General features: G+C 40.8%; 3 protein-coding genes across 5 annotated transcripts in view; 2 read left to right on the top strand and 1 right to left on the bottom strand.

Moving 5' to 3' along the window:
* Positions 1 to 9,029, bottom strand: part of pag1 (phosphoprotein membrane anchor with glycosphingolipid microdomains 1) — a 29,529-nt gene extending 20,500 nt beyond the window's left edge. For 2 of the 3 annotated variants that reach the window (XM_077008624.1, XM_077008627.1), the window contains exon 1: positions 8,798 to 9,029. The gene's annotated coding sequence lies outside the window, so the exon portion shown is untranslated. Of the gene's footprint in view, positions 1 to 7,477; positions 7,612 to 8,797 lie in introns of those variants that run through there. The other variant, XM_077008626.1, reaches the window with a different exon arrangement.
* A 1,796-nt stretch (positions 9,030 to 10,825) lies between these two features.
* Positions 10,826 to 13,794, top strand: mrpl53 (mitochondrial ribosomal protein L53). The gene is made up of 3 exons (XM_077008623.1): positions 10,826 to 10,957; positions 13,300 to 13,412; positions 13,561 to 13,794. The coding sequence occupies exons 1-3, from the start codon at positions 10,866 to 10,868 to the stop codon at positions 13,677 to 13,679; spliced, it is 324 nt and encodes a 107-aa protein (XP_076864738.1). The 5' UTR covers positions 10,826 to 10,865; the 3' UTR covers positions 13,680 to 13,794.
* Positions 13,795 to 14,109: 315 nt separating this feature from the next.
* On the top strand, positions 14,110 to 15,265 carry fabp4a (fatty acid binding protein 4a). The gene is made up of 4 exons (XM_077008622.1): positions 14,110 to 14,266; positions 14,445 to 14,620; positions 14,711 to 14,812; positions 15,041 to 15,265. The coding sequence occupies exons 1-4, from the start codon at positions 14,194 to 14,196 to the stop codon at positions 15,095 to 15,097; spliced, it is 408 nt and encodes a 135-aa protein (XP_076864737.1). The 5' UTR covers positions 14,110 to 14,193; the 3' UTR covers positions 15,098 to 15,265.
* The last annotated feature ends 6,137 nt before the right edge of the window (positions 15,266 to 21,402 follow it).

Raw genomic sequence — 21,402 nt, 5'->3', positions numbered from 1 at the left:
TTTCATACTTCCAGACCATCTTTAGTTGTTTTAGAGATTAACCCTGTCAGAAATACAATATTCCAGGCACTCTGTGTCTTTTTCAGGGGGCATCAGTTAAGACTGTCTGTGCCTTGTCCTAGTGATTCTGCTCTCGGACTCTCCCTGGGAGCCCACAGCCCTACAGCACCGCCCGGAACCTTCTGTGTCAATCATTATGCCTCATTACTACTGGAGCTGTTGCAGCAACTGGGATAGAATGTAACTGTTGTGAAGGGATGACGGAGAGAGAGAGCGAGAGAGTGTGGGAAAGAGAAAGAGAGAGCTCGAGTGAACATGCATGAACCGACCGCTATGTAAATCACTTATAGATACTGCGGTGACACCTATGGCAGTCCGAGCATAATACACTGCCAGGCAAAAAGGTTTGTAGAAGATTTGCATAGGTTCACAAGAATTTGCATAGTGTTGTTTTTTCATAGTGTTTGTTTTTTTGCCTACAACTGTTCCTCACAGGCATCAGTTCACGGGCTTATAAGGTCTAATTCAGGCTGTGCCTGCGTAATCCATATAGATGCAGTCAGAGAAGGTCTCTAAGGAACAGACAGGAATTAACTGAGGCATGAAAGAGAATTGGAGACTAAAACGGCAGGAGAACTGCACAAATCCACAGACATCCTGTCCTCAAAATGCCAAACAAAAGTGACAGATGAATAAAACAAAAAAAGGAAAGTTGTCTGGTGCTTCCACCATTAATGTGAGGCTCCCATGAACACAAACCGAGCGCCAGGATTCCTTTAGCAAATCTATCAAAATGGTCTTGCATCACAAGCCGTCCGTCCGGCACCACCAACCTCTCGTGATCTGTACATCTCTCCCGCCAAATCTCAGAAGTCTCTTTCCCAGCACGTCTCTTTATGAGAGGGGTTTCCCCACCCATCCATCCTATCCCAGCATGCAGTTGTCAAGCATTTCCCGCCTTTTTCCTGGGATCTCGGTCTGGGTCACTGCAGTTACGCTCAAGCCCCTGCTACGCCTCCCACTTCCTGATCATTTGTTCCCCATCTGTTGCCGTACGTCTGCAGGCCCACGGTCATGCCACATGACGCCTCCTGCTCCCTCTTCTTAAATGTTTCGTGCCAACCATTCTTGCTCAGTCCCCAGTGCGTGCGAGTTAGCGTCACGAGACCACACATGGCTCCCTTGCTGTGCATGGTGCATGGTCACCGATAATCATGACACTGTTGCCATGCTGTTTAGTCATTAAGCAGTTGCTGGGCCCACTTCCTTTCTTAACTGCTCAGCATTCCCCAGGCGCCTGTGTGCCAGGACGAATTTGAAAGGATTACCTTTTACTTCACACTGTACCAGCACAGCTTTCTCTCCCCACTTTCATCCTCGGTCTCTCCACTTCCAATTTTCCACTTTTGTCTGCCACAACTGTTCTGCACAGAGATCCGCGCTTTGCTGGAAGACATCAGATCTTCACTCCCGGACGTTGGGTTTTATACAAATCCATCTCTCTCCCCTCTGGACTCTTCAAGCTGTCTGGCCTCTGCATTAGGTGCAGCTTTAGCTTTTCAGGATGATGAAAAGTTAACAGTTATTCACTTGTGGCAAACTGCTAAGGCTGAGCACCTTTTTCCTGTGGAATTCAAAAATTGGCAATGGTGTAAAATCTCATGGGACCCAGGTTTGGTAGAAGGCAGAGGCTTTTTTGCTGCATAAATTCAAATGAGGCAGCCAGAGATGGGGGACAGCACTCTTGAGTCTGGCCCGTCTATCAGAGCCAGACAGGCGGATGAAAGAGCCGAAAGCGAGAGAGAGAGAGAGAGAGAGAGAACAAGACTGGTACTCCACTGGGCCCCAACACGCCCTCACTGGCAAACAATGGCTTAATTTGGATAGAATATTCTGATAGACACTCATAAGTGAGAGAGAGTAAGAGAGTGAGAGTGAGAGTGAGAGTGAGAGAGAGAGAGAGAGAGAGAGAGAGAGAGAGAGAGAGAGAGAGAGAGAGAGAGAGAGAGAGAGAGAGAGAGAGAGAGAGAGAGAGAGAGAGAGAGAGAGAGACTCTTTCTTGTTCACTATCACACTGGCATAATCCTCTCTCACATTACAGCCTTCCTTTAGCATGACCACTTATTACGATGGTGAGAAGCTATAATAACAGGATAGAAAACAGTGACTGTAATTATGGTAATAATGACTATGAAGGGGTGTCAGTAAAATCAGCTCACACACAAAAACTCCACATGTTCCCCAAAGAATCCCACATCTCCAAGAGTAAACATGGTACAATGAATCTTAAGATTTTAAAATAACTTACTCACTAAAAACATTTCAAGCATGAAACCAACATGTTTGAAAATTTCCCCTTTTATTTTCTCTTTTGAAAATGAAAATGTAGAGAAATGAAAAAACTAAGCCAATGCCGTCTTCAGAACCTGGCCATTCAAAAGCAGGTCCTCCATTGGACTCGGCGGCATTGGACTGGGCTTACCATATTTACCAATTCAGAAAATTACCACCCATGAGTGGTACCAAGTTATTCTCAACACAGACATCATCAGAGGCAGAGTTAATGTCCTGTTTGTCAACAGCCCACAAGACAGGCACAAAAGGCTGAAAGTGATGAACAGGTTTAATGGGATCTAATCACACAGAACTGCCCCGCTGCCGTTTCTGGCCCACTCTTACTGGGAAAGTAGTCAAAGGGGATGAGGTCCCTTGTGATCTGTCTGACTTCAATACAGTGTTGAGTAGTGGGTCATGTCTTGTGGCACACTGGTGTCTGAGTGGATAGTGGGTCTGCGTCCATGAAGATGTGGGCTGTGGCGATTGGCTGAGAGCGTATCTTATGGATTATTTACGGCTACAGGCACTCCTCGGCCCCCATAAACCCTCAGTGTTCAGATCAAACTTTGGCACGCATGCACTGAAAGCATGCACTATTTTAATCATCTAAAACCAACGTGTCAGGGTTGAGACTATGCTTCTCTTTCTTTTTCCCTTTTAAACCAAGTTCCTGTTCTTGACATTCTCAAGATGAAAGCAATGGTCCTCCAAGACTGCATCTCAAGCATAGGGGGGGGTTTCAAGCACCTCTGGTGACTTCACAGCCTTTTGTTAGGTGCCTGATGTTTTTTTCGAGGCTTTTTATTAATATGCCCTCTGTAGATAACGAGCCCATTTCCTAAAGACTTGCGAGGAACAGGAAGAGGGAGGACCAGGTTAATTGTGAAACGTGTATTTTAGGCAGAGCATGCTGGGAAGCCACCAAGAAAAAAAAAATCAGACGTGCCCTTTCTCTCCAAGGCTGAGCTGACCAGAGACGGCGGTGACTGGAGAACGTTTGCGAGGGAGAGGTGCACACCCCACGTGCCCAATCGATGGGAGTCGATCGCCCACCCATCACATCTTATTGTGTGACTTCCGAACTTCCGCTTCAGCGTATTAGAACTCGGACCTTGGGGGTTGGATTCACTTTGACTTTGTGTGTTTTGACAACAAGGGCCTTGTCTCACTCTTTGGACCTTCTGCTGTGGGCGAGTACATACATAAGCCTCCCTCATGTTCTCCTCTGAAAACAAACAGAACACAAAGACATCTGTATGGAGCGGTCAAATGCCACAACTGCAGGCGATGTGTTAATCCTCATTTATACTCCTCGATCGTCAGGAACGGCACCTGTTGCTACATAAAAAAAAAACTGTAGAAGAATATAACGGCATCTGCTGTTTATCCACTTTCATCAGCAGTGACACAGCGGGCGGGTGCACCAGCGTTTTGGGCTCGGTGCTGCACCGCGTGAATCGCAACCTGCAGCAGCAGACATCTAGCCATGTGTCACCAGGCCCAGGAGCTTGTGGAGCTGGCCACCATGCTGCATGAGCAGAAGCAGTCAGCCGTGATTGTGCCTGGGGAGAGTCCTCCAGCAGGAGATGGGCCTCCAGGGGCCTCCGGGCTCCCACGCTTATCGCACACACTCTCAGAGCAGAGACCTTTACCACACTGCTCCTCAAATGACAACAGCAGGGAGGCGGAAGACAGCTTACTGCTGTTCACGACGGCCCTCAAGAACAAAAATGACAATAAATGTGTTTTTCACTTCTTTTAATGGGTTCAATTTCATTCTGTAGTGGATTTAAGTTTAATACCTGAAGAATGATTCCAAAATCAACACTGCATAGATAAAGACAGCAGTGTGAAAACTTCCTGTTTTATTACAGGAATGAAATAATGATGACATACTGCATTCACACCCAAAGAGAAGTCACTGGTAATCCCTCAATCATGGCCTGCGGCTTTACGACACTAGATCTCGAGTGTATGCAGGATTGCTGCCAGACCCAGTTCTAATGACCATGAGACAGAGGCTATTGACATGTGGGGTGTGGGTGTGTGTGCGCGCGTGTGTGTGTGTGTATGTGTATGTGTGTGTGTGCTATGTGTCAATATGTCAAGAGATGCACTTCCCCCCCCCAGGGACCCACATGATTTCCCCACACCACTCTACAAATGTGCTTTAATTAAATTTGCTTTGTTCCAGCATTTCCTCTATGAAATGTTGAACTGTGAAATCCAAGAGCAGTGAACAAAACAGCAATCAGCAACCAGTCACATACGTCTGTGGTCCTGAGAAAATTGCTATGGAGCCCTTGCTTGATAACAGAGCGTACACCTGTGGGCAAGATCAGACCTGCTTTGTGTCTGGACAACCCCATCTGACTACCACCAAACTTGACAGCACCACATGTACTAGTCAATGAATCAACATTCCAGCATTATATCCGAGGGCTGAATGAAGCAAGGTTTCTAGAAGGCTCCGGTTGAACAGGTCCAGTGACTCAAGTCATCTCCATGGAACCAGATTTTTGGCAATGATCATGCAGTGGTTTCATCTCACTCCGTCTAATTATCGTTTTTTCCCACGCGGCATTAAACATGTCCTGTGAAGATTATCACCACATAATACTTTCATTCCAAGTCTGTGAAGTTCAAGTTCATGTGGCACAAAATATTTTGATTTCATTTCACATATCATGTGACTGTAACATATCACATGCACACACAGCAGACCTGATGCGTCAGACACCTGATGCAAACATTAGCATGCAAACATTGTCCTACTTAATTCACTGCAAGTCGCTGATTTCAAGTTACATATTCAGATTAAGTTAGCAGTGAAGAGAGTGTGGTCAGCTGAGGCAGAGACCTACTGCATCAGAGATTTACTGCTGGATTTACTGAGACTAGACAAATATAGCCATTGTGGTTTCCCTGGAAGTTCATAGGTGAAGTTTCTGTACATTAGCCCTCAGATGCATTTGTGTATCTGTGGAATTTAATTCAGTTGTCTTGCATACCAAACAGCTGTGAAAACAAATTCTGGCTTGATCTCTATTTCCCCATAAGAACGTTTTCTTCAAATGTATTCACTTCAAAAACATCATGCATATAGCATGTTAAATAGATGAAAAACAATTCTGGGCAACAAACCCTGAACCGTTTGCTTCACAAACTACTGAATTCAAACCTGTCCTTAGAATATTTCTGTTACAGAACAATAACATTTTAGATAACTCACTCATAAACATGACTGTATTTATACTTAAAATATGTGCAAACCTTTAAAATATGCAAGGTATGATTCTGGCTTATATTTGGCCTCAGAAGCATCTCTTTTGTCAGTCCAACAGTAGTCTGCCAACACAGAGAGAACCCTCTTTACTTGGTACTGCTTGCCCACACATAATGACAGGAGACTACACTGGAACTATGTAGAATATTCTGGAAAAAGCTATGGTTGACAAATTCTGAAAACATTTATATTGAGTGTTTGAAAATACATAATAAACAGTGGTTTTTTTCAGGAAGCAAAATTGTTGGTGCCAAAATATTGCAGTCTCCAATTAAAGGGCTCTTGGCCTCTTAAAGGGCATTTTTGTCAGTCAAATATTGTCAAGTCCAATCAAATGAAACCTAATCTTAATTTAAGCATGACATTAAGTGTATATTAACCATTTATTTGAGTCCATCTGTGCATGGCTCTGAATGCTGGCATTTTCAGGCTCTTATAAGATGCACCACTGGAATCTAAACCTGACTATATGCATGAGGTGAGGTGAACTCCTAAATTGAATTGTTAGTTTTGTTTCCATGACTGACTGCGCACACACATTAGTTTTCTGTATCTGTCCATGAGCTCTAGTAATCATTACATGTCAGACACAGAAATTTCTATCAAACATATTTGCATCAAGACATTTGAAAGACAGGATTTCGTGTCATATGGAATGCTCTCTACATATTTAAACCATCCACACTGTGGCATTGCAAACTGGAGGACGGCTACTGTTCCGAATTGCAAAGCAAATGAAGAAAAAAAAACAAAATCAATCTGCCACGAGTCATTTTGAGATTGTGATGTGCATCAGTGAAGGAGCGATCAGTGCTTCATCTACTGAGCATCATTAAGAGTCTCTCGGTGGACTTACACTCCTGCACCTTCTGTCTCTGGCTCATTCCGCATACCAATGATTCTGTGTTCTGGATCAACTGTGACACTACAGAAATAACCCGTTAGTCACATGTATAGTGTGCTCATTAATATTTTACTATGCGCTATGAAACGTATAAGGTCACTTTACTAAAGTGTCAAATGTAGATGGTATTTTTTTTTATTAATTGTATTTGCAGTTATATTTGTAATTATCATGGTCAGGTCATCGTAGGAATAATAACTGGGGCACTGCACACGATGTGACTGAGGAAGTATAGAATTTAATAGCTCGGAGTACTTCCCGTTTCCTTGACTACTGCAGTACTGGGGTCGTTCACTGGGTGGCTGCCAACCCGTAACACTGGCAGGTCACACCTGGCTGACTGGGAATGTTCTGACGGACCTCTTACTGAGTAATGACAAATGTCTTCCACAGCGGATGCCGGCAAATCTTTATCGCTCCTTTGGCCATTTCTCTACGTCGATTCAGATTCTTCTCAATGTAGAAGTAACTCAACATGCTTCGCGTGCTATTGAAAGACCACACAAGTGAGAACACGAGTCCTATATTAAGCACATAGATGCGGGTCAGTGTCTCTTCATGCGCTGAGGCTAATACTGCATTCCAACACATTATCCACCATAGTGTGGCAAAAGCACACTTTGGCTGCTTATAGCAGCCCTCTGCTGAGCACTAAACCCAGACTAAGAAGCCCTCTTAACGAATACACGCCACAGCTGGAGAAACATCCAGGCAAACAGATGCACTTGGGCTGGACACGGGCAGGCAAAAAGACCTCAGTTGTTGCACAAAAAAAGCTGAGTCTATGAACTCTCTCCTCCTTCAGCAGTTCCAAGTACAAAACGCAATTCTCAGTACATTCATTATGCATCATTATATATATTTGGATGCGGTAAAGTAAGATCGCTGATAACACAAGGGCTGATGCTTTAAATCAAAAATGAAACTTTAGCCAGTTCTCAGTTTCATACCTCAGCTGATGTTAAATAGACTTGGCGGGAAACCAAGTCTCTGACACCTGTTTTCAACTTGACGTTTCCTAATAACTGCAGTAGCCAGCCTTTCCTCCGCCTGACAGCCCGAGAAGGCCTAGAGGGATTGAGCTTAGATCCTGGACAACTTGAGAAAACACAAACGTTTGCAGCCTTAAAAAAAAAAACTCTTTAGAAATCTCACACAAAACCATGAAATCTGGACGATTCAATGAGAGTATTTGCAAGGAGATCAGTGCAAATCACTGAAGTGGCTTAATGTCTTTCAACTCCCTACCAGAGAGACAGGTGCAGTCACTGGGTGCGTGAAACCCTCCAGCACAGCAGAGCACACAGGGCCCGAAGAGCCAACAAGCAGCCTAGCTCTGCCAAGCACGACGGTACCACCGGCCTAATAAAGTGGAGCGGAAGGCTCCCAGCAGTCCTCACATGACCCCAAACCCACCGTCTTGCTTTCGCAAGGTCCCGAGTAGTAGTTTAAGAGAAACCACCATAATGTCTGATTTGTGAGCAATTTTTGCACATTTCAGCTATTTTATGTATTAATTAATTCATGTTACCAATATTTAATAACGTGATCTACTGTACTGGCAATAGCAGACCATAAAAATAACCTACATAGCCTGACACTGTCTGTGAAGCTTTCATTGTTAAACTACGCTGTAAACATAATGGAAAAACAAGCAGTAACTAAGACATTTACCAGAGAAAATGAGACACCAACCCCAGATGTTTAACAGCTAGAAAAGAGCAATAGATTTATTGGACTAAAATAAATAATTTATTCCCTTACATTTGAAACCATCTAAATATCAACTAACTAAATATTATAGCAAAACAATGTTATAGCTAGAGAGTTTAATCCGTTTTACATCTATATAATAGTAGTCCTACTGATATTAGATTAAATATGGCCAGACGCTTATATAGATTTTAACTTGATACCAAAGAGTTGATGTGGCGTAGATCAACTCCATCAATGCCCCCCATCACCTGGTCTTCAATAGTGGAAAGACTGAATAATGTCTCACCAAAACGGGATTATAATTCCACACAATCCCATAACATTTATAGGTGGGTGTGTAAAGAATCTGAGTAATGAATGCACATACAGGCAATGCGATTTGCAGCAGAGCGCATTCAATTTTGGACTGCTGCGGCACCCCAACATGGTGAAACTGCACCTCTGGTGTAGGAGCTTAGTCTACTGTTATTATTGTCATCATTATTTTTCATGCATTTATTTTAAAAAACTGTACTTTTGCGTTAGGCTGTTTCGAGTCGAATAAGATCACTCACCCAAAGCGACGGTCCATAGAAGCAGCTGCGACTCGGTTAAGTGCGGTTCCGTTGGACCCCCCAACAACAGTTCAAATCTTCAACAACAATCAGGGGGGCAGCGTGTTTTCACCACGGTACACAGAAACACGGTGCGGTCTCTCCGGGGTCTGAGAGCTGTGGCACGCAGACAAACGCGCCCTACACAGAACATACCGGCGCTGCTCTCCGCACACTCTACACAGCCTACCGCTCCACCGCTCTGATATAGGAGCGCAGTGACGTATCGCGGACTCGCAATGGTTTTTGGGATATGTAGTTTTAGCGCATATGTACCCCTGCGGTCGACGCCGCAGTATACATTTCAATTACATCAACCATATTTTTACTGTACATAGACCTACGTGGACTCGAGTTAACAAATGAAACGTACGTTTGTTCTATACAATGTAAATATACAGATAAATACAACACTTAACATATTTAAGGTTACTATTAAAGTTGACATTATCGTTAAGTATACTGTTTTTAAAGAATGCATATTGCATGGCTTGCTTCTAAAAAGAGACTTTACTGATGCATATAAAAACTGCTGTGAAAGCACTAGATCAACTCAAAATAAAGACAATTTAACCACAGAGTCTCCAACCAGCCGCACGTTGCCCGCTCATTACATGGAAGTGGCGCACCTCTGGTTTCCTGCCGTGATCCTTCAGAGGAGCGACGGAGACAGTGATTCAGCGACTGAAAATACTTTTAGCACATAAAGCACTGGAAATCAAAACCGCTGCCTTTAACCCTTATTCTGAAAGGCTGACCCCACACTACTAAGAGTGTGGAGGCATTGTGTGTGGGTCTATCCGGCTGCTTAAGCTTAACTCACTTTGGACAATAAGCTCCCAGTAGTATTAATTATTGTTTTTGAGGAGATGAACCCGCTTACAAGAGTGTTTCACAGGAAACGCAGGCTTCAGCACTGCTAAATATAGTTCTTTTATGTGTAATAAAAGAGAAACTATGTGAAATGTAGGGTAACCCCAGTGGAAAACCAGGGTGTGTGAAGTGACAAAACCTCTTCTGTCAACAGTAGGACTTGTGTGAAGAATGCAACTAACAAAAATAATACTAGTGGGGTGGCACAACCATAGTCGTACTTGATTTTAGTTTATGCAACGAGTACTATAGGGATCCATTTGTTTTCTCCCTTTTATGTCATGTTTTGGGTGTGATTATAGGATTCAATACCTGCTTTGTTATGTTGGTCCGTTCTAATCTTCACTATTCTGATCTTTTGTTAGATTCCTTTGAACATTCACAATGTGCTTTGTCTGTAAGGCTTTTTTTAGGTACTGCTGCTCACGTCAGCCACACCAGAAAGAAAAAAATCATAATCTGTTTTCTAAATGCATTTCTAGCCAAATGCAGTCTTAAAGTGTTTACACATATTAGGCCTACCACTGCTCTATCTGGGGACTTCACTACACCACTTATCCAATAAGCTCATCTCAACCAGTCTGAAAACACTTGTAGATATTTTTTTATTATTTTGCATAATGAACAGAATATAAGACTATTACTCACTGTTTATTTACGCATTGTTACTAAATCTAAATTCAGCACTGTCATTAAGACCTAACAGAATTATTTTGAGAGAACACATCAAGCACCAACACTCAATTTTAGATTATACTTAGTAGTTGTAAAAGTCAGAAAAATGCAGAGAATGCAATATATTTGTTTTTATTTGCCATAGTATGTTACATATAATTTACATACACAAATAAATACGTTTTAAAAATACTGATATAGACTATCAACGTGCGCCATCTACTGGTCACGACCCTTACTGACGAAACCAAGCCTGTGATGAGATATGCATAGAATGAACTCATTTCATTTAAGATATATAATGTTCTGTTATGAAAGTTAACGTTCAACTGATATACGCAAGGTAGTCTTACAAGTCATGAATGTAAATTAGATAAATCTTATATTTCTGAAAACTTTAGGGTTAGGGTAGTGTAGTGCTGCTTTCGCGAAGCATTATGGATCTGAACGCACCATAGTTCAAAGGTCATAGAAAACAAAAATGGCAGCTTACAGAGGAACTGTGGTGTTAAAAGCCGTTAAGAAAATACTTGTGCAGTTTTGCCCATTTGAATCCAATGTTCGCTCGACACGGTAAGATCGCACGTCTATTAGTTCAACATGTTTAAAATCGGTGTCATATGGTAAAGAGATCTTTATCGTGGAAGAATTTGCTGCATGTAAATCGTCTCAACCTTTAACATGATTAACTATAACAGCTAGCTGTTATATATGTGGTCCGTGTCGGTTTAATTACTAACGATCATTTTATATTTGATTAACCATTTAACGATTGCGTGTGGTAATTATGGGACGCTGTAGTCTTTTATGATTCGTGTATGTGATGCCAAATATCTCAGTAGTTAGGTAGTGTCATGGGACTTCATCGCTATTTTTACACGCCACGAGTAGATAAAGAGACATCAATTGATCGTTTATTTCGCTTGCTTGTGTATGTGCCTAATGCACAAGTTCAGAGAAAAGTCAGACCGCTGAGGAGTTCATAGCTCCGGATAATTGTGGTCCACCATAACACGGAGGTCACCAGCATGATGTTGGCTTCCTCTTGGCAGCTGGTGGATGATGCTGTGTATACCATAGTTCGCCTGTAGAGGGCACTCGGTAGTCATTTTCAAATGCAGTAAAATGTTTTCTTGTAAATCACAATTTTGGAATAGAAAATATATGTTGTGTGAAGTCTATTTGAAAAATGAGGTCACCGTCGGTTCTTTTCCTGTTTTTTCGCTTTCTCTGCATTATACTGTAAATGTGATAAAGTCCTTAAATAATGTACCGCATTAGAGAAATTAAACTTAATAATTAGACATTTATTTTCATATACTGTAAGTTGCCAATTGTGATTTTCACCCACTCGGAATTTGTCCTTTCTTTAACCCATTTAAGCAATTCATGCAGTGATAACACACACACACACAGACTGTAGTGAATACTAGGGGGCTGTGAACACACACATGCCCAGAGCAGTGGGCAGCTCTTGCCCTGGTGCTCAACAGCACTTCTGTCATTGCCTAGCTGGGAATCAACCCTACAACCATCTGATTACAAGATGGGCTCCCTTACCACCAGACCACAGCTATAGTTTATGCAATATGAAATTAACAACACTTTTCCCCATTACTTGTTGAACTTATTGGACTTTTTTCAGTAATTGTGAGTCAGGTTTTCACTGAAGTTTTGAAAACCTTTTTAAAAAATTGAAGTGAGTGATGTTATATCTCCAATAATGCAATGGTCTAGTGGTTTTTTTAAAGATGTTTTGAGATGCAATATTTTTATTCTATTGTGTGTGTAACAATCCATCAGAAAATGATCTCTAAATCCTCCAAATGTCTTCACATTATCACTGCTCACACTCAGAACAGCATCACAATACTGTAACTAGTTTCCTTGTTAATTTCTAGATTCCACCTTAATTGGACACACGTTTTTAGAATTATTTTGTTATCACAACTATTGTGACTATTTGGAGCCTTGTCACACATTTATTGATGAGCTTGTTATATATTAAAAAAAAACTTTTTTGTGTCTGGTTTGCTGTGATTTGCAATGTACACTGCTATTTAAGCCTGGGCGGTTAGAGATAGGCAAAGGCTATGACACAAGTCTTAAATAAACAGAAACTGTAATCAAAATTAAGGATGGGGACCTCCACACTCACTCCAGGTCCACCAGACTGAAGCTACATATCAGTCTTTGCAGACTTTCGATAGGTAGCAATGTAACATGACGTTTCATCGATAGGTAGCAATGTAACATGACGTTTCATCGATAGGTAGCAATGTAACATGACGTTTCATCGATAGGTAGCAATGTAACATGACGTTTCATCGATAGGTAGCAATGTAATATGACGTTTCATCGATAGGTAGCAATGTAACATGGCGTTTAGTCGATAGGTAGCAATGTAACATGACGTTTAGTCGATAGGTAGCAATGTAACATGACGTTTCATCGATAGGTAGCAATGTAACATGACGTTTAGTCGATAGGTAGCAATGTAACATGACGTTTCATCGATAGGTAGCAATGTAACATGACATTTCCAAACCACCTGAAGGTCATGAACTCCCAAGCAAATTTTCACTAATCTTCATTGGTACTGTGCAAATACTTGTGAACAGTGCATGTGCCAAGAATTTATAGTGAGAACTGATATAGAAAATGTTTTGGTAGTCACGTTTGGTATACTTCTGGATATAAAACATTTCCTGACAGACCCGGTTGGTTTAGCTTTGCATACCACTGATCTCCATTGGCAGCATAATGTAAGCAGTAAGCTATAGGTCATCTTTTGATATTATGTGAGATATTGTGAATGCAATTCTTAAAGAAATATTTAACCATCAGATGCATGCAATATGCATGAGCTCCATTATTTGGGCCTACTAATGTCATAATTTTGCTTTGTTCCACAGAGAATTCCTTTTTTTGGTTGGATCAGAAAAGGTTAGAGCTACTAATATGAACTGTGCTGTCCTAACAGAAGTGAAACATGACCAGTCAGAGCCTGTGATTGACGTCACATTCAGTGAGTGACCTGGAATTATGCTTTTGTTCTTTGAGTACTTCAACATAAAGTAATAAATCTTAGCTTCGCCTAATAAAGGATTGTGCACAAGTGTGGGGTTTTCACTTGTTTGTGTTTTTAACATGTCTGAACTTTTTTTTTTTTGTAGTGGATGGAGAAAAGTTAGTGATGAAAGCATCCAAACTGACAAGCCAAGAGATGCTTACTGCACTACAGACGCGATGCATGGCAAAAGATCCCCAGTCTCGGACAGGGGGGAAGAAATGAGTGTGTTTTTGTCTACTTTTTATATTATGTACTTGTGCTTTTTCATTAAATAAAATAGGCTACTATATCTGATGCTGTATGTAGGATTAAAAGAATAAATGACATGCAACAACCATTACTGTGTGTGTGTGTGTGTGTGTGTGTGTGTGTGTGTGTGTGTGTGTGTGTGTGTGTGGGACAGAAAAATGTCTAATACTTACCGTGGAGTTATCATCAAATGTGCAAGACACCGCTATGTTCATGCATTGCGCTTGTTTTGTGTTTACGTAAGCTATTTGAACATGAATTTTGTGATCCGAAAATAGACGTGAACCTTACCCTCGTTTTTTGTATTTCCCTGCGCTTAAAAGAAGGAGTAATCTCGAATGACGTTAAAGGCGTTGATTGGGTGACATAATCGCGCGCGTGCAGTAGAAATATCATAAAAACGCAGAGACACGCGTCCAGGTGGTCAGTGTGAGCCCAGCGAGCGTCCCAACTTCAATACGTCTGTACCAAAAATCCAGCTGAAAAGATGGTTGAGAACTTCGTGGGGTCATGGAAGATGGTCTCCAGCGAGAATTTTGACGAATATATGAAAGCTTTGGGTATGATCAGATTTTTAAAAATCCGTTTGACAGACAGACTAACCATAAATTAAAGTGAAGTACTTATTGATTACTGATAATTACTTATTATTAAGCTTGCTGCAGCAAAATGTGTATAGATATACCCTAACTATATTAACTTTGACTAGAATCAAAATGCATTTTTACGCTTGTGCAGGTGTGGGTTTTGCCACCCGACAGGTAGGGAACAGGACCAAACCCAACCTCATCGTTAGAGTGGAAGACGATGGACAGATAAGCTTGAAGTCACAGAGCACCTTCAAAACCACCGAGATCAAGTTCAGACTAAACGAGGCTTTCGAGGAGATCACTGCCGACGACAGAAAGACGAGGGTCAGTTGAAAACTCGGATTTATTTTGTGGAAAGTATCTTAACCCATGCCTTGTGTGGACTTGACGGAGTTTCCCCTTCTGTGTGTCCAGACTGTTGTAACCATTGAGAATAACAAACTAGTGCAAAAGCAGTCATGGGACGGCAAAGAAACCACACTAGAGAGGGAGATCGTTGATGGAAAATTAATAGCGGTAAGAATATTTTAAAATTAGGATCTATTATAATTCACTTACAGACTCACGCGTGTGATGTTTTAGTTTTTGATTTCTTTTATTTTGCACGCACATGTTATTCACATAGGTAGCACATTTGATTAGTGGTAATGATCTGTGCATAAAACGTCTTCCGTATCGAAATGTTGGTCAAAGACACGTATAACTGTAGCAGATGTTTTCTAATTTAATATTTTTTTCCTGCAGACATGCAAGATGGGAAGCGTGGTGGCAGTCAGAACTTATGAGAGAGAGTCACGTTAACCCTGGTTTGATTTGAAGATGCCTGGCTCAGTTTAATGAGCAGTAAGACCACAGAGTCCTTTTATTTTTCTTTTTATCATCTTTGACTCCATAGCCAATGCAAGCGGTGTATTTTAAGATGCATTTAGCGCTAAACGTTGTGGTGCTTTAAATAAATTTGTAATTTTACTGGCGTTTACTGGAAGTGTTTATTTCTTTGTATCGATTATCTTGGCACTTGTCATAAGCAAGTGCTTAAAATCATAAGCCTTTCACATTTAAACTGAAGATTTCATACATACATTGTTTATAGAGGTAATGTTAATTACTTGCTCATTTTAAGTGCTAGCCTAGAAATGTTTTTGTAAACAAAGAACACTATAAAAGGAGTCATTGATGATTGGATACTTCCAGTCTAGGGTCTCAGATATTTAGTACCTGGGGTCAATATCAACTCAAAAGAGTTTATAGAAGTTTATATAGCAGTTTATGCTCAAAAACAGGCTCACAGTGCCGAATTACAAGTTGCATCGATGAGAGGCACTTTTATTTCCCTAGAACATTAGTAGCAACAAACTTACTTAGTTTGCAACTTAGTTAAAGTTGCAACTTGGTCAACATTTGCTGTGTGGTAACCACCCTATCAGGGACATAAGTGTCTCAATAAGTCTAGGCATTCTACATATTTTTGACTTTCATCCACATGTCTTAACACAATAGCCACTGAAATGCAATTCCTATTCTGGACACCTTGCCTATAGGCACACCCCAGTACATAGTGTGACTCCATAATGTAAACATTGAGTTCTTTGGTCAATAGGGAGCGATGCTGCATGGAAACCATTCTTTAAAGACAAGGTCATGCACATTGTCTGATCTCTAAAACGGACAAAATCGTTTTACCTTGGTCCAAGCTGGTGAAAAGCGTAAAAACAATTTTACAATATGATACTCTTGCTCACGAGCAACTGCATGAGAGATCTGGCTTTAGTTTGACCCATAGTGATTTAATTACTGATGGGCAGTAACAAAGTATATGTATATGTTACTGTACTCAAGTACTAGACCTAGAAATGACAAGTGACCAAATGAGCAATCCCCCAAAACCGAAGATAAGAAACCTGCATAATAATAGCCATACTTTTTTTTTTTTTTTGCACCTGTGTTTAAAGCAGAGTGGAAAGCATGGGGCTATGCGTGTGTTTTGGTTTAGCATGGATGAACAGAATGGTGAAAGTGTGCTGTGTTGAGTGTCACATAGGATATCCTTTCTTTTCCTCTTTTTGGTATGACATTTCCTTATTTGCTCATAGTTTGGAAGTTTGTAAGGAGCCCAGATCGTAGGTCCCCACTACTCCAGTTGGCCTGTGTTCAAGTCATGGAATGTTCCACAACTAACTGTTTTCCCAGGACAGGAAACAGATCAGATACACTGATTGTGATTAACAGCAAAACCATCTGAAACAGGTGGATTATGGGCCAACTCCTACCCGACACTTTTCAACAAACACAATGCATTTTCTGACTGCCCATGCTGTACAAAGTTTAGGTGATGGGAGGAGGCACTGGAAGCCATGACTTAAAAAACTCACGTATACTGCATACTGTATACTGATTTGGGCCCAATTAGTACGCAAGTATGCAGTAGGCTGTTTTCAACAGAGCAGTGGTAATCGAAGGATGTGCCACATTCCTTTGAGTTTGATTACGTAAGTCCTGTAGAATCTCATGACCATGCTGAGATCAAAGGATGAGAACATATGAAATTGATCTGCTTCAGAGATATTTATTGTCCTAATGCAAAGGTGACCCATTCAAGAGGTTGCCAGGTCACTGCTTTTGTATCCTACAGTATGGTGTATGTGTGCTTTTGCAGGATTAAGTAAAACTTAAGTTAACTTGTTTTTTCTTTTTGCATCTTATTTTTATTGAGGTGGGAGTTTGCTGCATATTAACAGTCCAAAATGATATATATGCAGGAAGATCATTTTAAGGAAGATGGTGGACAGGGAAGTAAATTACAGACAATATATATTTAACTCTGATAAATATATAATATTTACATTTCTTAATCTTACAAATAATTAAAGTTGCAATATCAACTGAAATTCATCTTGTAAGAACAAATATTTAGCATAAAACAAGTGCAGACCTATTTATAATGTTTTACTTTATAAAAATAAACTCATACTAGTGAATATGATATTGTATATTTGTTTTCAGCATAACTACACTGGGTCACATTCTTTTCTTTAGGGAATATTTAACTGGTTTGATTTTATGAGAGACTTTTGTTGTTAAGAGACTATAAAAAAAATAGAATTACATGAAATAAAATGTTGTGGGACATTCTGCACTTTACCCAGCGATATAATCTGTGCATTGCACCATGGGAACATACACATGGCAGGATTTTGAGGTATTGTGTTATTGATACACTGGTGTACTGTCTTATCATCTTGAATTGAAGCCTGTTTTGCCTGGATCCATCGAAGCCTATGGGAATGAAGTCATATCCTTTGGGTAACATCTGGTCAGCCACTCTGCAGGACACCATGTACACCCTTCCCATGAATTTCCTTATTCTCAGATACACAATGCTGTTATACAAGCAAGTGTGGCTTTGTCTGAGGACGAACCCAAGGCCGTCTTCCATCCTACGATTTCCCTGCATCCTCTGGGCATAAAATTCATTAAGAGCTCGTGTTAGTTTATTGCTATTGCCGGCGCATGTTCAGTAATCCTATACTGTCCTTTAATAAAGTAAGTGTCCAGGTTATGTACCTGCTAAACTCTCCGTATTACACTTGTAATCATGCCAACATTAATCGTGAAAACATTTAGCTTAACATTCATGTCTTGGGTAATTGTTGTGCTAACACTTGAGCTGTTAGTCAAACAAATGACAAATAGAAGGGTATTTCACTTCCTCTTAGTTACATGCTGGGAGTCAAGGACAAGGACTGCTGTGTGTCATTAATGTTATTGTTTCTTTCAGCAGGGCAGCTGGGAAGCTTGTTGCCATGCAACAAGCCTTCATTGTCCTCTAAAGGGCAGATGAGTAGTTGAGCACTATAACAGACTTGAGGCTCTTCAAGCTGTCTCTGTCTAAAAAAAAGGTTTCTCTCAGCATTAAGTACTCTAGTGCCATAGTCATACACTAAATCAGTTTATTTAAGCACCATCACATACTATAGGAAAGGCAGCTCCAATGCCATGGGAGTCTCTTGAAAGATATATTTGATATTGATATTTTTATCAAGGTGAAGAGAGAGGTGATGTGTAATGCACATTTGAGGATGACTGGTTGACACAGAAAGGCATGAAACATTTCAAGTCTCACCCTTGATATTGGAATTTTCTCTTCTGTGTCACTGTGTTCTGTGGAAATAAAAGCAGATCATACTCTCAAAATCCACTTCCCAATTTCAGTCAGGAGATGTTATCAGTAACCTTCAGCATGTGGTTAGCTGTTCTTTGGTCTCTGTATACTAAAACAACACAATATGAGTAGATGTGCTGCATACAGAACAGTGGAACAACAGTATATCATTTACCTACACGTGAACGTCAACCCACTACTTTAACTCATGTGACAAGCCTGGTTTTACTATAATCTACAGAGGAGGACCTATAATAGTTCTTATTTTTTGTTATACCCAAGGATAATAAATCTGTGACATCTGTGACAATTTATCCCTAGTTCCCTCAATACTACTACTACTACGAAGCATCATCATCATCATCATCATCATCATCATCATGCTTGTTGTTGTTATTGTTCATTTATTTATTTGGTGGTGGTGGTTGGCTTTTAGAACTACTCCACCCACCCCACCCTGTGTTAAAATAGAACCTACACAGTTCACTATAGTGCATGCCATTTTTGACACTTTCATTCAATGATTGTAGGATTTCTGGTTAATTTAAATATATTTGTGAGATTTGAAACTAGAGCTGAATATGTAACTGATGTATTAGACCAGACATTGATAAAAAAAAGATTTAAAAAATCTTATCAGACATTGGACAAAAAGCTAAGAATGAGTTGACTTAAATCGCTTAAGCATTTTTAAAATATTGTAATTTTAAGAAAACAATGCACAATGATCACAGGAGTATATTTGACTGCATCCTATATTTTTGGGTGGGGTATTCCTTATTTCACAAAATAAGGTTTTAGTGAAAAGAAATTGACAAATGTTGTCCCTGCTTGACTGTGCTGTTGTGCATAAGAATGTGACATCTGTGCCAGAATGACTCAACAGCATGTCCTGATGCCTATCAGCATTATAGATCCGCAGTACCAAACAAAAGACAGGTCAACTGGATGTGGGAAATGCAGGATTGTAGGCTAACTGTCCAGGCGTACGGCCAGTTTCACTCAACAGTGATTAACTTCTAGTGTGTGACCCCTGGCTCAGTAGAGTCTGTGCCTACAGAGATGTTTTTGAACAACATGTAGGTCGGATTTTCTATTGACTGATTTATTATTTAATTTGATAGCAAACAAAAAATCACATGTGTCATATGAGCTTTGCTACTAGGGAGATTGTGTCAGCAGAGGTCTGAGGGCAGTCTGGTCAGAGGGGTGTGGGGGAGAGCACAGCCTCAGAGGCCTCAGAGGCAGGTGAGTAAAGTGTAAGATCCATATTCAAGAAGATTAGCAAGTGTTAGGGAACCCAGCAGGCACCTCAATGGTGGATAAGATGAATATAACAGCAGTGATGTATGTGACAGCCCCCCCCCAGTGAAGTAAACATCCATCTGAGCAACATCCTCAAGGTCCCATTGCCTCTGGTAGAAGGCTCAAGTGTAAGGAAAAAAGATTTGACCATTCACTGAAAGGGTGAGACAGAAATGAGATTAGACTGTATATCTGACGATTCCAGGGAGTTACTCCCATGTAATGTGGTAAAAAAAAAACTAGAGAGGTAGTTGCATTGAAAACAATATAAAAAAGGTTTCCAGAGTAACAGGGCATTTTGGGGAGGTCTTTCTTTCTTGCAAAGCTGATGAAAAACCTCTGTCAGACACACCTTTATCTGGAAACATGTTTTTTTGGGGATGATAGCTAAGAACGGCAGCTATATCCATAAAAAATCTATTTGTTTTTTTTAACTGGGTCTCTCTCTCTTAAATGTGTATATTCACTCACATCCACTTTATTAGTTTCACCTGTACGATTAACGCAAATGTCAAATCAGCCAATTACATGGCAGAAACTCAATACACTTAGGCATGTAGACATGTCCAAGACAATCTATTGCAGTTCAAACTGAGCGTCAGAATGAGGAAGAAAGGTGATTTAAGTGACTTTGAACATGGCATGATAGTTGTTGGTTCCAGACGGACTGGTCTGAGTATTTCAGAAACTGCTGATCTACTGGGATTTTCATGCACAATCATATCTAGGGTTTACAGAGAATGGGTCGAAAAAGAGAAAATATCCAGTATCCAGAGCGGCAGTTCTGTGGACGCAAATGCCTTGTTGATGCCAGAGGTCAGCAACAGTTTATAACCAGTTTTTACAACTGAAGCATGTAGAAGAACATCTCTGAATGCACAATGCATCAAATCTTGAGGCGGATGGGCTACAGCAGCAGAAGACCACACTGGGTGCCACTGCTGTAAGCTTGTAATTCTCATAGGCTCACCAAAATTGGACAACAGAAGATTGGAAGAACGTTGCCTGGTCTGATGAGTCTCGATTTCTGCTGCGACATTCAGATGGTAGGGTCAGAATTTGGCCTCGACAACTTGAAAGCATGTATCCATCCTGCCTTGTATCAACAGTTCAGGCTGCTGTTGCTGGTGGTGGTGGTACAATAGTGTGGGGGTTATTTTCCTGGCACACTTTGGGCCCATTAGTACCAATTGAACATTGTGTCAATGCCACAGCCTACGTGAGTATTGTTGCTGACCATGTCCATCCCTTTATGACCACATCTTCTATGGCCACTTCCAACATGATAACATGCAATGTCATAAAGCACAAATTAAAGCAGTTCTGAAGGCAAAAGTGGGTCCAACCTGGTACTACCAAGGTGTACCTAATAAAGTGGCCGGTGAGTGTACATGTGTGCACAGAGAGCCTAAAACTGCTGAACTGGAGCTATTTCAATGTGTGATGGAATTTTGCTGGGGATATTGTTGACACATAATGTTGAATGGGATTGTAAGGAAACACTCTGACTCACATATGGCAGGAGATAAGGCAAAAGAGGAATCTGAGGAATCTGACATGTTTGGGGGGGGTTCAAGCTAATCTGGCAGAAAAGACTACATAACAATCTTGACCTAGTGTCAAGATAGGTGGCACCAAA

This window comes from Brachyhypopomus gauderio, chromosome 6, assembly GCF_052324685.1.
Source record: "Brachyhypopomus gauderio isolate BG-103 chromosome 6, BGAUD_0.2, whole genome shotgun sequence".
Taxonomy (NCBI): Eukaryota; Metazoa; Chordata; class Actinopteri; order Gymnotiformes; family Hypopomidae; genus Brachyhypopomus; species Brachyhypopomus gauderio.
Note: the sequence above shows the minus strand (reverse complement) of the source record. Positions and strands in the feature narration are given on the sequence as shown.